The sequence below is a fragment of the Phaethon aethereus genome (genome assembly GCF_964289735.1).
Source record: "Phaethon aethereus genome assembly, chromosome: Z".
In the NCBI taxonomy this organism is placed as follows: Eukaryota; Metazoa; Chordata; class Aves; order Phaethontiformes; family Phaethontidae; genus Phaethon; species Phaethon aethereus.
The window spans coordinates 72,250,079-72,267,920 of NC_138577.1; the positions used below are offsets into that span (position 1 = coordinate 72,250,079).

The 17,842-nt window shown below is 44.2% G+C and overlaps 1 protein-coding gene across 1 annotated transcript in view; it reads right to left on the reverse strand.

Moving 5' to 3' along the window:
- The window catches only part of LVRN (laeverin), a gene marked incomplete at both ends in the record, with an annotated part of 40,749 nt that extends 38,558 nt beyond the window's left edge, over positions 1 to 2,191 (reverse strand). The window contains one exon of the mRNA XM_082013104.1: positions 1,581 to 2,191. Within this exon, the coding sequence (XP_081869230.1) occupies positions 1,581 to 2,191 (611 nt within the window). The remainder of the gene's footprint in view (positions 1 to 1,580) is intronic.
- Positions 2,192 to 17,842: the final 15,651 nt, after the last annotated feature.

Below are 17,842 nucleotides of genomic sequence, written 5' to 3' on the forward strand. Positions count from 1 at the left end.
ATACACGAGCTGGCAGCTGAAAATCCAACTCATTGTTGCAGAAAAACCACACAGTCCTCCTCTATTTCATTAAAAACTAGTAACTTTATTTTGTGGTTTCACATTATTATTAATCATACAGGGACCTGCATGTATGGATCTTGTGGGTCACGAAATATTACCTGCTTGAACAAGAAGTCTATGAATTGCTGAGATACAGTTTATTTGAGTGGACTCATCAATAAGCTGGGAACCTAGCATACTTGAATTTTAATTCTAGTTTTCCTTTTGACTCACTGATTGCTGATCCTCAGCAATTCACTACATCTTTCACTATTAAAAATGAAATAACTTTAGCATAAGCGATTTATCTGCCTCTTCCTTGAACACCTATTTTGAGAAACCTGTCTTCCACTGGAACTATTTAAATCATAATCTGAAGTTTCACTTTTCTTTGAAAAGTTGCACATCCAGAAGTCTATAATGCAATTCACCTCGAGAAGATTCCCCCAAAAAAATAAATAAGCAAGCATTACTTTGAGGGTGAAAATATGTTTTAGATATTTTAGATATTGACTGCTTGATAAGCTCACACTGCCCCGGCACTCATTTTGCAGTTCAAAAGAAAATAAAAAGGGAAGCATCCTAAGAGTGCTCACTAAGGGAATCATTGGTTGTCTGATGACAGCGAAACAGTTTCACGTGCAACAGCACCTACGAAGTCCAGCTGTCTGCACGGCCACCCATCCTACTCCACTACACTTTGAAACTGCATGTGGTCAACGGCTTTAAACTCATGCCCACACACACCTCTGAAATCCTGGGTAAAGACACGCTCACCACAGATACAGGTAGAGGAGGTGAGGAGCCGTCAGTGCTACACAGACACGTGTGGGGCCAGGGTGAAGACTCCGAGCCGGACTGAGGCTCCGAGGAACTGGGCGTAGGTATTGCCTGACCTCTCGCTGCCGGCCAAAGGCACATAAAGAGACACTTGAATTTGTCCAGAAAACGTTGCTTGACCGGTTGAGATAGCCTCTTTCCTCTACGACAGAGACAGACCCCCGTCTGACAGACCCTCAGTAAGCCCTCCCATACTACCTCCGGAGCAGCAGCTCCTCACCAGCCTCTAAAAACAAGTAGCAATTCGCAAACCGTCTCAGCATGGTCTTCCCGAGCCTCCACGGGCCGGTGTGGTGGACCAAGTCAGCTGCTGAAGGACAGCCAGGGCAAGCTAGCTGGTGCCCTCTAGAGAGCAGGGCGACCACCACGGAGCACAGACCTCAGCTTCTGACAAGTTAGATCTTTTCAGCCCGTGACGTACACCCGGGGAAACGGGTACGGCTGAGCCCGCTCTGGGCAGCCCCGCCGTGCGGAGCGGCCATCTCTCTCGCCTCCCAAGACAACGACCTGCTCCCGCAAGTGCCGTCCGGCCCTGCTACCGCCTGAAATACCGCCTGCGGAGACGCGCGGAGACGCAGCAGCTCCCGGAGCTGCGCCGGACGCCTCCACACCACGGGTGACCCCGCCACTGGGCCGGGGAACCTCCGGTGCCGGCGGCGGAGGGGCGCGGGGTCCCCGGGGCGGCCGCCGCCGCCTACCTGCTCCGTCCCTGGTCGATGTAGCGGGTGAGGAAGAGCCCGTCGAGGTCCTCCTTCAGCCGGCCCTGGAAGCCCAGCTGCAGCACGTAGCGGCGCCCGGCCCGCAGCCGGCCGCGCAGCTCCAGCACCGCTACCTCGCCCGCCGCCTCCTGCCGCAGCCCCGCTACCTCCACGGCCGCCCCCGGCTCGGGCAAGGGGCCGCGCACGGCCGCGGCCCCGCGGCTCCGCAGCCCGGAGCTGTGCAGCACCGCCGCGTCCGTGTCCTGCCGGCAGCGCACCGTGATGTTCACCTGCCCGCTGAAGGCGAAGGGCCCCGCCTGCCCCGGCCGCACCCGCGGCCACAGCTCCAGGTCGTAGTGGAGCGGCAGGAGGTGGCGAGGCAGGCGGCGGCCGGAGCCGCCGGCGGGAGCGGGACCCGGCGGGGCGGCGGGAGCGGGACCCGGCGGCGCGGCGCGGCCGGGGCCGGCGGGCGAGGGCGGCGGCGGCGCCTCCTGCCGGCAGCGCCCGTAGAGGGCGGCGAGCGCCAGCAGCGCGGCCAGCAGCGCCAGCAGCAGCGCGGCCAGCAGGGCGGCGGCCCGCCGCCCCACGTACAGCCCGCCGCCGGGCCCCATCGCCGCCGCTCTGCGCCGCCCGCCACCTACGGGGCGGCGGCACGGGGGAGCGGGCGCGTCTGAGGGCGGGCCGTGCCGGGCCGCGGGAGATGGGTCCGACCACTCCCAGGGAAGCCGCTCCCGGGAGGGCTGCGCCGGCGGAGTGGGCAGCCCGGGGCCGCCCCTCCGGCGGGCAGAGGCTGCGGAGCGGCGGGGGAGCCGCCTTAGCCGGGGGCCGCCCGCGGGCTGACCCCTTCCCGCCAGCGGCCTGCGGGGGCGCCGCGGCGGCAGGCAGCCGAGCAGCGGCTCCTGCAGCCCAGGGGGGCAGCCGGCGGCGGGGGTGGGCGGTGGTGCTGGACGGGGTCCGTGCCCGAGGACTTCTCCTCCCAGCCCCCGGGGATGAGAGGTAACGGCACCCCCTGGACGGACGGCACCCACCGGGTAGACGGCGTTGCGCACACCGTTGCCGAAAGCCCTGGTATCCCGGGGGCGGCCGTCGGGACGGAACTGAGGGCTCCCCGCGCCTCGGCGGGAGCGGCGGCCGGAAAAAGAAAAAGAACGAACCCACAAATACTCGTGTTTTTTCGCCACCGTAAGGAATGGCAAGACAAAGGATGAGAAAATGAGGAGATTCATTGCTTGAACTGTGCAGTGTTGCAGTTAGAGCGGATCATCTCTTGAGGGAAACAAGCATCTTAAAAGATTTGGGGAAAAGACATCGAGTCCGAAAAATCTTTGGTACATAAGAAAAGCATGACCGAAGTGGTTTTCTGGTAAATCGTCCTCGTTTAGACCCTCACTTCCCTGCATAGCTCAGTTGAGGCTACAAACATCACCATGCTGTACATATATAGCTGACCCGTGACAAGCAGTAGGATTAAATCCTGTGTCCCCAGTTAAACACAACAGGTTTGCCGAGTTGAGGACGGATTGCCAGTGAGATTGCAAAATCAAACCTTTGTCACCTTGTAAAACTTGCCTGTTGGTTTTGCTTAGTTGCAGCTCTTCTTTTCCATCACGATGACCCAGGCATTAAGAGCAGCAGTAGCCAGGAACAGTGGCCCTTGAGTACCATTGCCTCAGACACTTTTTAATCTGTATTATAAAGAAGATTTCCTCCTTTTTTTTTAAATTCACTGCTTCCTTTTTTTTTAAATTCACTGCTTCCCCCTCTTTCCCCGCCTTGTTTTCAACCCAAGTCAATTCCCTTGGGCTTGCAGTTCACACAACAGCCACCCTCAACACCAAACAGCTCTGTTGGCAAAATCGAGGCATTGGATTAGGTATTACAGTCTGTTTTTTCACCAGAGTTAAAGCTATACTGGCTAAAGTAAATTCACCTCAATGACCTAACATTAAAGGTCATCCCTCCTGCTAATTTATTTGTTAATTGAGAGAGGTACCTTTTCCATGTACAGAATACAGCTATTGCTTTCCCCATGCTGGGCACAGCAGGCCTGGCTGCTACCAATCTAGGGAACAGCTCTAAACCACTGAACAAAGAAACTTTCTGTTTCCAGCAGAAGACCATAATCTGTTGTTTTCCTGTCGCTTGAGGGATGGAGGGGATCTCCTCTGCTAGCCTGTCCAGCTGGTTGCGGGCTCTCTCACTCTTCTTGCCTCATCCACCGCCTGCCCCAATGCCTTTGCTGCTGCTGCCCATTAGGTTCCCAACAGGCTGTCTTCTGGCACTCACCCATCTGCTGCTGCTTTCTTTCACACAGTTTGACTTGTATGTTTCTGTTTCTCTGCTTCGTATGTTTCTGTTTCTCTGCTTCTTTTCTCATTTTGTTCTCATTTACTGCAGTCTTCCCCACCCACACACTGGGACCTGTTTCTGGTTCTCCAGTTCAGGCCTCTGTATTCTCTCCACTCAACCCATCATCCTTTCACCCTTCTGTCCTTGCACATGCCTCACATACCTTTACTCTTCATCTTGCACATCAGCAGCTTCTCCCTTTTCTCCTAGCATGTTGTGCAACATCCATTATATTGCTCTCACATTAAGACTTTACAACAATCTCCAACAGACTTCTTGGAGGTCACTGGACCCGCAGCCACACAGCAGCCCTGAACTAACTGCCCTCAAACAAGTATGACCTGCTGAATGACACTTAAGATTTCACAGAAAATGTTTTCAAGTGTCTAGGAAAGAGTCTTTTCCCTCTTATTGTCATTGTAAGTTTGGGAACCCATTTGTTGTGTCAGTACACAGAGGTGCTCCATCCTATGGGATTGCTGACGCACTATGGAGACTGGGTAAGATGAATGATCAAGAGCTCCCAGAAGGATGGGGAAAGAAAAGACAGTGAGGCAAAGAAGGAGGTGATGGGAAGAAGAAATCATGAAAGTCCACCAGTATTTCCAAGGCAAGAGCCCAGACACTGGAGAAAATTATGGAGGATTTCAATGTCCTGCTTTCCAAATGTTTTTTATACACCTTCAGCATTGTTTAGTAAAACCATGATCATCCCCTCACCCCGTCAAAACAAGGCACAGGCAAAATCAAAACTGTGAGGCATTTCATTCCACATCTGTGAAAACAAGCAGAACTGCTCAGTAATAAGCCTGTAAGTCGTGCAGACCCCACGGGAAGGTTGCCCTTCTTAATGGTGCAGGATATGTTTTAAAGTTTACAGTTCATATCCATAAAACATACTTTATTTTCTTTTGTTTGCAGTGGAGAGTTCAAACCTGCTGCTTTCCTCAATTAACACATAATAAAAACACAATAGTTATGACTTACAACACATATTTTAAGAAGTGTTGTTTAACTACCTTTTCCTCCCAAATAATTTATAACAGTCACCTTATAAAGCAACTGATGGATGAAGGCTTTTACCAGCCCACAACTATGGATTCCCCTCCTGGTGGGAACACACCCACCCATGCTTTTGAAACGGTAAAATACTTTGCATGCAGTACAAAACATGTGAGTAGCTTCTGTTGCAAATTTTACAGTTCACCATCCTGCTGAACTTATTTGCGGAGTTAAGATGTCTGAACAACGTGTTTCTGAAGCTGAAGCTGCTGGAGGTCCTGGGCCAGGACAAGCACACTGGCCACAGCACGTCAGGCACAGTCTTTTGTTCAGGCCGTAGCTCAGCCCAAATCCTGACCTCGGATGGGAACAGGAGGCTTGCATTTAAGTCAGCAGAAGCCTCTAGTACACATCTGAAGGTAGAGACAAATCACCTGTTATAAAAGAAGTCAACCAGTTCCATTGCTCTGAAGGTCACCGAGGCATCTAACAAGCTTCACTATCTTGTTCCAGACGAAGGCATTTGTGCCATTGCTCACTAGCTGTTCAAAGTCCCATCGGTGTCCACTGAATTTTAAACAACAGAAAACGGTCACATATGGCAGCATGGGATCTACTATCCATTAAGGTGCAGTAAGGTAAATGTCACTTCATATGGTGCCAGGTGGCCGGGAAATTTGACATGAAATTTCAGTTAGCAAAATATTACAATGACCCATCCTTAAAGTTCATAAAGATTTTCAGGTTAATAGTATTGTTTTCATAAAAAATACTGTGATATCGTCATAAATTGTATATACTGAATGCTAAGAAAAAAAATAACCACATGTTTAAGAAATGTGAAATAATGGTTAGGCTGAAAGATTATTCCCTAAATCACATTATTAGTGATTCGTTCAACCTAGTTTGAGAAGTTCTGAGCGATGGCACATATGGCAATTCGTGCAGCGGTGGGAGTTGGGTGGGGTCAGCACTCTTAAAATTTGTTTTTAACAGAACTGAAGATCTTGTTTCTTCTTCAGGTTTTGGGGAGGTGCCTGACTTTTTCTGTATTTATAGAGTCAGATCAATGCTCCTTCTAGGCATGAGGGATCCATATGCGCCACCTAAGTCCATGAAATTTCTGTTGTTGTTTTTAACTTGTTCTGCGCATTTTATGGACTGTAATTTGCTCTGCAACATTTATTTGCCTTCTTTAACAGAGCAAATAACATATACTAGAGCTGAAAAAGTTGTAATGCCTGGAATTATCTGTGGCAGGAGCTATTCCATAGGAGATGCTGAAGGTGCAGGCTTTTGCTGTTACTCTGAAGGTCTGATTTGGTGGGTATTTCAGGTTTCCCAGACATCTGAAGTAAGAAGTGTGAGCTATAAGGGAACATACACAGTTAGTATAGCTGCAAATAAGTGCATTATGCATGAGCAAAGCATGAGCAGTTGGGGACCAAAACTTCTTACTGGACATGTCAAAGAAGTCCTCAGGTTTCCTGCAGGCTGAGGATGAATACCTTATATCATCCTCCATGGAGTATGTATCTTCAATATCAAAGTCAACACAGGTGATACCAGTTACCAAGTGATTGGAATTAGACTTGAAAGAGCAAGGTTTCCTTTCCCTAATAATTAAAAAAAAAAAAAAAAGACCAAAACCTCTGTTTCAATGTTTCTGTCCTAAAGAGATTTTGTACACTCCCTGTATAGACCTGTCAGTGGATAAAAGGTTTACAAGCCACCACAGTAGCAACTGAGCATGGATCTGTATTTATATTGACAATATTTATATTGACAAGATTGTCTTAACTGGCCAGCAGAGGCCAGTACAGAAAGGCAATGTGGAGAAGACTTCCAATTTATATGGGTCAAATTTGACCAAGCGTTGGAGTATCATCAAAAAACATGATATTGAAAAGTCAGATTAATGGTTTGGAGTGAGGTGTAATTGCATGGTGGTCACTATGTGAGCAAGGAAAGTGCTTTCACCATAGAGGTTTAAAAAATCGTATGTAGGGAAGAGTGCTTGAAATGTTGCCATTATTGATAATGATGTCTGATATGGTAATTGAAGTAATTTTTCACTCATGCTTTAATTAAAAGATGTTCCTCAGTGTTTTGGACCAACAGGCCACTGATAATCCTCTGTTTTGCAGACTACCAAACCATGAAAAATTTATCTGTAAATTCTGTTCTCGCTCAATGGGCCAGCTGTGAACTTTTTACCAGGGCCTTGCTGACTGCCTCTGTGGAGCCGTGTAGCAATGCAATGGTTTGGATCTACACAGCAAACGGTGGGTAGCAGCAACAGCTCTGACCAGTGGAGAAAAGACAGCAACTGGGGCAAAACCGAGTGATTTCTTTGGGCACTTCTGCTCATGGGGGACAACAGAGTGATTCCTAAATGGTATGGGTGAAATGGGGTAGTGATGAACGGTAAAACTGGGTGTTAACAAAATGATCCATGTGTCCAATGAGCGGAACTGAGCTCAGAGCTGGAGAAGACTCCCTCAAACAGCTCAGGGTGCCCAAAAGGAGCAAGAGGGGCCTGCAGCCCTGTTAGAAGGTATGACACCCAGGAGAGCTGCCTCCTCGGAGGGTCAGGAAAGCATTTCCAGGGAACAGGAGGAGATCCACAGAACGATACGGAAAGTAACCAAGAAGTAACCACAGAAGACGTGAAAACCGCTCTCCAGAATGTGAGCAGGAGATGGAAATTACACCATAGCTGGAATTAAGGAGGCTGCAGTTTTATCAGTATTTTTTTTCTGTATTTGGTAGCTGTATCGGTTGGCTTCTAAGATGTGGCAGGCGGGACTGATAAACCAAGTTTTGCAACTGAGGATGTGTGGGAAATAAGTGTATCATGTTTTCATCAGTTTGCTTAGCAAGAAAAAAGCTGTAACAATGCACTCTTAATTGGAATGAAGTTTTGAAAAAAAAATTTTAAGGATTTAATAAGAAAAGCATGAGTGAATGCATGAATCATTTGCAGCATGTGAAACTTTGTTCCAGATGTCATTTAACTTTTTCTTTTGTGAAGTTTAATGTGTTTTGATTGTTACTGCACTTAAAAACAACTTGAAGAGGTGTCAGTTTTTCTCCAAATATGCCAGCATTTTCAGGCTTGTGCTTGGTAAGACGATATGAAAGTGAGCAAACATTTGACCAGAAATAACTTGCAAGTGGATTTTTTTTTTTTAAATGACATTAAATGTCAGAAGATTGATATTGCTTAATATGATGAATGGTGTAATTTTCAAAGTTGTTGTCCCTTTTTATTAAGTGTTTTACAAGCTTTCAGATGCCTGGTATTTTTCTAGCAGCTTCACTAAAATGAGCCAGGAATGTGGTATTTGTCCCCTGAGTGCTAGTCATGATGAGATTTATCAGCTCTCTAGGAGGAATAGCAAGTTAAAGTTTGAAGAACTGATATATTGAGATACTGTAAACTATTTCTCACTCATGGATTTGGATCAACAGAGTTGAACCAAGGGCCTCCTCTTGTTTCATCTGCTTTTGTTGCAAGTAGGGCTCTTGGATGGTATGTAAGCCTGAGATTGCAACAGCCAAGTACAGGAAATGCTTCAAGAAGCTTTTCTTCAGCCCTAGAGCTCTACAGGGAGCTGAAAGGGAAATAAGCAGAACCTTAGAGAGTCTAGCTTGCTCTACGGTTACTATGAGGAGGCTAGCAGAAGGGAGAACAACGGCTGTTCCTGGTGGAAATAACCTCTTTATCTGCACTAGGCAGGTGCCAGCCAGCCTGGCTGCCCAGAATGGTGGGCAATGCTCAGTCTTTGTCAGGACATTTGAAACTAGTCTCCTGGTGCACCTCATGCACTCCAGTCATTGATGGGCCTTCAGTCCAGGACACCAGAAGAGAGAGGTCCAGGACACCATAGCTAATCTGAAGTTACCTCCCTAGAAATGCATACGCTTTGAGGTCTGGGTCCTCTGTACCTACTGCTTTGCTCTACAGATCCACTCCTTTTGGGCCAACCTATCCGTATATCTCATCTTAACCTTTCTTGCCCTACTGTCCTAGGAAACTGCCTGCTTTCTCCATGCTAAGAATTAACTCTGCAAGAGAGCTTTATTATTGCACATCTACAGCAAGCACCATTGGCTCCTCCTCCTCCTAAAAAGATATATTTTTATACTTCAGGTACTGAAAGATTGTTTTTAAATCTGTCCTCTTAGCTTATAAACCAAGATATTTGCTACATTTTGTCATATACCAAATATTCTAAAGTTACAGAGAAATGAGGACAGCTGCTTCCTCACAGTTTTTTTCCTATTAGACTATTTTCTTCATTAAACCAGTCAGACTATGGAACACCTGAAAATTACTGGTGTAAATTTACATACTGGCAGAGAACTAAAGACCCAAGACTTCAACAGCTTTAAAGCTTACAGGTAGTCTTGAGCCCCAGAATCTGGGTGTTATATTTTGCAAGATACACTTCTTGAAGAAGTTCACAAAACACTTCCCAAATCTTTATCGGCTCAACAAACGTGTGCTTGACTATAGAATGTGGCTACGTGTCAACTTGTGATCAAATTGGCCAGAGTTCTGTGTATCCATACAGACTCTAGAGCCTGTTTTCTAGGGCCTCTTTCTGGCAGACCTTTGGCGGAAACATACTAAGGCTTGAGCCTGATTTATAAGTGGAATAAAACAGGTCTCCAGTTTAACCCTTTAGGATGTTGTTCTCGCATCTCAGAGCATGGTGCCTGCTCACCTTGTCCTGCTGCAGCCTGCAATCCCATTGCAGTTCGTTGTTGCTACTTGCCAGGGTTGCTCTTGCAAACCCAAAGTCTGATTTCACCTGATCCATTCAGACAAAAATGAGGCAGATCTCTGCCAAAGACTGTATGGTTGGCTGGCAAATAGTTTCAATATTTTTGGAAGATCTCTGTACTTGGTGGCATGCAACATGGCACAAGAAAACCTGTATGTGACAGAAGTCATGGGAGTGTTTCAAAATGCATGAATTACAAGGAAATACAATTCATACACCTTTTGTTGATAGACCTGGGGCGGGGATGTACCCTGTGCTGTTGTACAAATCAGTTTCCTACAGAGAATCTGACAGAAAAGGATACAGAAATTGGATGTCCATACTCACAATGGGATAGGAATAAAATTTTCACCTGAAATTAATGTGTGTGAAACAATAATGCTGCTGGCTACCAGATCCTGTCTTCAGTGCAGAAAAGATCATAACAGAATAAAGGCTGTGGGGCAGCCTCTGAATGGCTCCTTCTGTTAATTAAAAAAACACTTCTGTGCGTTTGTGTTTTAAAAACTGTAGTTACAAAAGGCAGAGCTTCTTGCAGGAATAATGATATAGCAGGTGCCTCTGAGGATACCTCAGTGAGTTGGGGAATATTTCTGATCTTTCTTTTTTGCAGAGCTGGGACTGCAGGCTCCATGCAGGATCCATGTCACTGACTCCTAAGTGTACTGTGGTGGTTTCTGAGATGATACTGGAAAGGTGTTAGGAGAAAACAGTCAGGATGCACTCCTGAGGAAGACAGAGATGGTGATATGAAGGTCAGTGAGAAGACAACTCCCAGCTGATGGCAAGAAATGGTAGGGAGCCACTGGGTTTAGAAGGCAGCAGGCTATATCAGTAGTTTATTAAGGGGATAGTTTCTGATTTATTAGAGTCTAGCTGCAGGAATACTACAGTTTTGCTAGAAAGTCAAAATGGGGAACTTGTGCCATTTATAATCGATCTACAGCATCAGATTGTCAATCTTTATATGGGACAGAAAGACATGTTACAAAAAGGAGGATCCCAAATTCTTCATGTTTGCTACAGGGGTGACAGAAACAGAGTCCTCCCACCAGGAGAAAAAAAAAAAAAAAAAAAAAAAAGAGAGAGAAGTGACCAAAGACTAAAGAAGGTTGGACCAAAATTTGGGTGCATGCAACATATGTTACTAGTTTGTTCTGAAAACAGAAAGAATGAGGTTGGTGAAGCACAGACATGGGCTGCTAGCCACATTCTTCACTCTGCAATTAGCAATTCTAGCTGCTAGGCAAGAAGAGAGGGAAGTCTAGCAGGCAGATAAACCAAAACAAACACCAAGGAAAAAGCAAGTACGTTCTGGGAAAGCGTTCAAAGCTTCAGGCTATGAGGAGCTTGATGCTGACATCGAGGAAGAGCACCTCGGAAGAAGGGTGGCCCCAGGATCCTTCCCACCCCACCACGTGGCAAGCCTTTGGGTTGATCTGCTGCGGTGACTGGGCCTCACCCTGTGAGCCGGTCAGACAGATTTTAGAAAATTGCATTCTTGCGTGCAGAAAGAGAAGCTGTTCAATGACAAACTGGATAAGACACGTGTCCTGCTCTTATGGGTTGTCTACATCACATACCAGTATTATTTCTCAAATTGTTAGCTAGTGACTTCTAGGAAACTGTATAATCTGCTCAGTTACTTGGAGAGAAAAATGTTGGGTGTGTTTTTGATGAACTTTAGTCCTTAAGGCACTTTTCCCACAGCTGTCCCAAATTGGTTTCGTTCATATCTTGAAGGAACTCTTTGGTTCACTATGCTTCCTTTACTGTTCTGGTACCACAATGACTCAGTGTCACGTCCATCTTTAAATACCAGCATGCCACTAGATCTCCCTCTTTTTCAAGGATTTATTGCTAGCATCACGCATGACTCTGGGCCTTACATCAGTCACACTTGTTCTGGAGGGACCACGGCACAGATTATGTATTTCCTTATGGTTTGGGATGTCAAAGGCATGTCTCAACAGCATCACTACAATGCCTAGAACTAGAGAGTTACATGGCAAAATGAAGAAAATGGACAGAGGCCTTTCCAGGGGAGGCTGCAGTGCTGTGACAAAAGAAAGGGCTCCTGCATAAGAACAATAACAGACAGCAATCAGACATATGCACACATTTCCAGTCCCTGCCCCTAACATTATGAATGGGGTTTATTTTCTTCTCTGGGATCACTCCTGATGGGAATGAAGTAACCCTACAGTCACAACTGCAATTTTAACCAGAACTTAAAACCTGGATCCCCAAGATCCACATCCTACTCCCTGAAGCTGACCCTGAGGAAGAGATAAACCTCAAAGTCCAAGCAGATGTCCAACATAACTGTAAGGATTATCATGGGCTCACTTACAAAAAGGAATTTTAAAATAATTTTTATTCAGGGGACTTCGTGGGAAGCTATTGGAAGCTTTAGAAGCAAGCTCAGTTTTTATTACCAACTCAAACCCCATTTTATGGACACTCCAAATGATGTCCAGGATGAACAGTCAGTGCTTTGTAGTGTTTCCTTTTCTGAAGTATCAAACCCTCCTGGTTTTGATTACCCCTTTCAAGCACCCCCTCAATCCATCTACTCATTTAATATTCCCTCAGTCCCTCGTTGCATGACTTCTTCCCTACCATGTGCTTAAAATAGTGCCTGTGCCAATAAAATGTGAACTCTGAAGTGTTTATTTCTGTTAATATAACAAAGTGTTCTCTTTCCCTTTCAGACGGCTACTGTTCCATACTCAACTTCTGCTGTCGGCATCTTGGAGGTTATAAACAGACACTTCACAGCACAGGCTTTTTTTCCCCGCTGTGATTGATACACAAAGAAGAATCTCAGCATAGAGAGTACATGGCTTCACATCTCAGAAATGCCATGAGTTTATAGGTACCTTGTATATACAGGTATATATATTCGATACTATAATACTTGATAGGGTATTTTTCCATAAATCAAGACATTTCAAAATGTAGAGGAATGAGTAACAAGGAATGTGAAGGTATAAAAACACAGAATTATTTTGACATGAATCATGGAAGGCAAGAAAGTCATTCCAGGGCTGGCAAAAAGTGACACCAGCACTGGCCTTCTACTGCAGCAATTTTTGGAGACTACTGTGTAGAGTAACATCACTCATATTTTGCTGATACTCCCATTGCTTTCTCTGTGTCTTGATCAAACCAGAGCTAACATATATCAAAGTAAAGATGACCCACAACAAGTAGTTGGGACACCCCTAGTTTGCATGCATTACATAAAGGAATATCCCACGAACATTGCACAGGCAAAGGCTGAAACATCTCACCTACATTGAACAAGGAGTATTACCTTTCTTGTCATGTATTCATTTAGACATATGTATCCCATTTACTCCATCAGATTAATTTCTGTCCTATACTGATAGGCAAGAACAGTATGGATTCTGTGAAGGATGAAAAAGCACTGGTCAAAAATCACTTTGTGTTTTATTCATTCCTTTTGTCCACCACTCTTCTCCTTCTGCTCACTTTAGTGTGTTGATAATCCAGGGGTTAGGCCCTGAGAACAAGCTTAGGCAGACAGGTTGTTATGAACTCTTCAAAGGCACCATTTTCTCTATGTTCATATGAGGAGGTCTTTGGGATTTGCAAAACTCATAGGTGGAGCTGAAGGATCATGATAACATGACCCATGAGCTGTGATCTGAAAAACTCCAGTTTCTTTTCTCTGGGTTTGTTTACTGGCATCATACAATGTGGACTAGCCATCACAGATGTTTCTTCAACTCCCAGGATGGCTGACTTTGCAAAACATTAATAATCCCTAGTGCAACCTTTGACTCTTCTGCCAAATTTAGCTCTATTCTCCTTCATCCTTATTCCCCTTTTCGTATTTTTGTTGTTAGGGCTATGAGTATTTTCTTTCTTAAAGTTGGATACAAGCAAGAGCACATTAGAACCCAACCCTTTAGAATAATCTTTCCAATCTCATTTCAAAAGACATGGAAATCTCAAATGTTGAACCCTAACATCTTGTCTCCATTTAGATTTGGGAAGCACAAAGGGCAAATTGCAGACCTCACATCAACTGAGTTCTTTCCATAAGTCTCTGGATCATAATCCCTGGCCAATGCAATAAGATACAGAGTGGGTGCAGACTAGTCAGGAAACAAGTATAGACAACAGTGCAATTAATATGACATTATATGGGCGTACAGTATTTAACCACTGCTTCTCTGGGCCAGAAAGTTGTTGTCAAATAAAAAAGGCAACATAGAGCACAGTGGACAATACGCCTTCCAAAGAAAGATCTGCCCTCATCTTACCCCTTCAATTACCCCGTCAGGAGTTACCTCTCCTGATATATGTCTCTTTCCCCTTGGTAATTAAGTTTCCCTTAAATAATTCTGTTTAGATGGTAATATACACCAAGTTACAGTGTTTTTACTCCATTCTCAGTTTCTTTACTTCCCTCTGTTCACATTCTGTACATTATGGGATTAATCCTATTGCTAGAGAATTGCCTCAGACAATGAGTAATTTTTCAAAAGAATATTAGGGGAAATATCCCAAACAAAACTGTTGGACCAAATGCAGCTATGCAGGACTCTGTCTCTGAATCAAACAACTGCACATATTCACTTTGATGGTTTTTATTTCCCAAACTGGGAATATTTTCCAAGTTTAGTTAACACAATTGCATTTTAAAAAAAAAACAAGTGAGCCAAATCCCTTCCAGCATGCCACTTTTGTTACACTACTTAATCATTCTTCTCCTTCACGCATGTAATAGATATTTCAGTTGCATAAACATATTTTATTGTATCATAAAATGACAATCTGGGATCACTTCAAATATCTTCATCGTTCTCTGTTGTGGGTAGCATGTAGCAGAAATAATGAAGCTTGGAGTGCATCCCAAGAATTATCTAAGTACTCTCCCCCAATTCATTGTGTCATCCCTAAACAAAGTGGTGTGATCATAATAGGCAAGAACTAAAGACTTCACCATGGGGAATGGTGACTTCATTTTAACATTATGACTGTCCTTCTGAAACTGCAACCAAGCTGACTGTTGCCCAACAACAGTGTTTATTGTTACTGCCATCTCTGTTGCTGTATCCCTTACTACCATGAGCGAGGGTTGTATCAGAAAGGTTCTCCACTACCCCAGCACCTCACAGCTCAATGGTACAGTTGCTACCACAGCATAGGGAAGATAGGGCCAGGCTAAAAGTTCACCTAGGAAACATCTTCCACTTGCACAGCCATCAGTTTTCCTTGCCTGAACTCTCATTAGAGTGTTGCTTATATATCCAGCACTGAAAAGCAACCCAAAATCGTTCTCATCCATGTATCTATCTAGCAGCTGTGAAATAGTGATACTCACCATCACTTCAAAGCAACTGGCAGGACTCGGGAACTAAAACGAGCTTATTGCCTCATCTACCGTCAAACCTGCCACAGAAATGGTATCTAATCACACAAGGCACAAATGCCTCACATGCAGAGATCTGAGGGTACCCAGTGTGGTTGGTGTAGTGGTTTGCCACACCAGCACTTGCCGTTGCCGTGACTGCTGTGCGAAACACAGAAGCTTTCCTGAAATCAGCAGAAGGGGAAAGAGGTACTGTGGTGGGAACCGAGTGGCAACCTGGGAATTGGAAAGGAGTATGCGATGAAGGCACTGCAAAATAGGAATATTGTAGGTAAAAGGAAGGTGTCTGTGTATCTCTGATCGAGGAATGTCATAGATATTGCCAGCTGAGACAGCATAAATTTCTGAGAACCCCTTTTTAAAAGTTTAGCATTGCGCTGCTGTAAGTGTATATCCATTATTACTTTCCTGCTGTCTGATTCTGAAATAGATCTCAGGATACCTTTACAAAATGCCACATCTTCTGCACACACTTGATTATTAAAAAGAAAAACATTGAATGTGAACATACACAGCTGGTTACAGGCATTAAAAGATTCTCTTATTCTGTTTGTAAATACTGTCAGCAAAGTGTTTTTGTTTGCAATTGCAACAGAGACAGGCAGACAAACAGCAAGACAACATTTCTGGTCTTTTTTGGTTAAAAACAAGGAATGGTCCAAACAATCAGAGAACTGGAACAATAGATTTCCAACAGGAGGGGTAAAAAAAAAAAAGAGAGAGGAAATTCTGAACATCTGCTCACTTATTTACTTTACATGTTTTGATATGTGTAGAAAGATTGTTGCCTCAAAACCAAAAGAGAAATTAGTGAAGGTCTAATGTTAAAACTTTTATGCTAAAAACTTTGTGCAAACACACTTATTTCTAGTTAACATAGAAAGTCTTTGTGGTTGCTTCCAACAGTATCTTACCTTTTCTCTTTTGTGTAAAATTGATTACCACAACAAAATGACTGCAGTATCAGAAAACGCACACATAGAGCTAACTAAGCATCCTACCATACGGAAAGGACCACCCCCTCCAACAGCCTCAGAAATCAGATCTTGACCATGCCATTGGGACCGTCTGTTGAACTGAAGAAAATCTGTGCAAGTGGAGAGCTCGCCAGGTTCCAGCAAAACAGGCAAGTACAAAATAGCTCAGCGATACAGGCTGTAAGCAGCAAAATAATACCAGTGGCTTGCATCTGGCATGCTGGTATTGCAGCTTTTTCTTCTACTTTTATTTATTTATTTTTATTCTATCGCTTCTTTGCTTACTCTCCAAGGGCCTCTCAAAACTGAGATGGCATGCTCAAGGTTGATTCCTTAGCTCTACCCTTGCCAACTGTAGGCAGAAGTTCATAGGTACAGCTGCTAGTTAGCAGACCTACCAAGGCAAACCTTGCTACATGGCAGTGATAGAATATGTATTCTATGTATATATGTATTATATGTATATAATATATCTTCAGCAGTGAACAGGTGAAAAAATATGAAAATGACACTTTGAGTTAATATGAAGTAAAACATTTCAAAAGTACTGGACTGTATCATTTCAAAACTATTTTCATTTTGAAGTGTGTTTTAAATTGTTCACATTTTCATTTTATACAGCCTTTTTTTTGTTTTTTTTTTTTATATTAGTTATGAAACAGGGAACAATGAAATATCTGAATGTAATTTCCTAACCTCCATAATAAATTTACTAAGTAAAATTTAATTTATTACCAAAATACCCACAGTAATTCTAATAACAAAATTAATTATGAACATACATATAATAACTTAATTATATACTATAAAAATAAGGAATACAAACGTATCTACAAAACTCGAAATTTGAAGTAAAACATTTAAAGTTCAGCAAAAACACTTCAACTACAGTAAAATGAAAAATATGTAGAAATGCCGAAATTTGTCATCAGCTAGATTTATTGCTGCAGCCAGCTCTGTGCTTTGTGGAGATGTGATATATACAGGCAAGAACATCACCGCGTGACTTTTGGAACATTCGCTAATCTTCAGCTCTGTGGTATCGAGGAGGGTGCAATTTCATCTTACACATCTCTAGTGGCAACACTGGTTTTAAAGTTTCCTGTCCTCCTTCAGTCTTGCCTATTTATTCCTGCCCCCGTGCAGCTGTTCACCCCCTCCCATGCTGAGCCAATGTTATGGGCTGTGAGAGCAATGGGAAAGAATACGGAACTCCCCTCATCCCCTTAAAGAGGAAACAGAGAGAGGAAGAAGGGAAGCAATGGCAAGGTGTTGATTGTGCCCTTTCCCCTCATATTTAATGAGTTATTTGTTTCTCTAAATTTTGTGTCCATATTGTCAATGCCTGTACAGTATCACTCACTGAGTGACCATATGGCATGGTACTCTTCCCACTTAGAATCTAGGCACCCGAGGGCTGACAAGCTACAGAGAACCCCAGGTTAGGGTAACAAAACTGAATTCTCATCAAGAATATTGGCATAAATCCAAATTAGTGCAAGTGATGTGACTTTACCTTCTAAACTTTGTGTTTAGACTGTTGAATTAATGAATGAATAACTTGCATGGGGGTTACACCCACTCCTTCCAGGCAGCATTGGAGGCAGAAAACACTCGTCAGTTATAATAACATGAAAACAAAGAAAGTGTTCTCAGAGGAGCAGATGGGAAAGGACCAAATCACCTTTTTCTCAGCTACATCAATATTGCTATTTCTCCTCAGCCCGGAAGAGT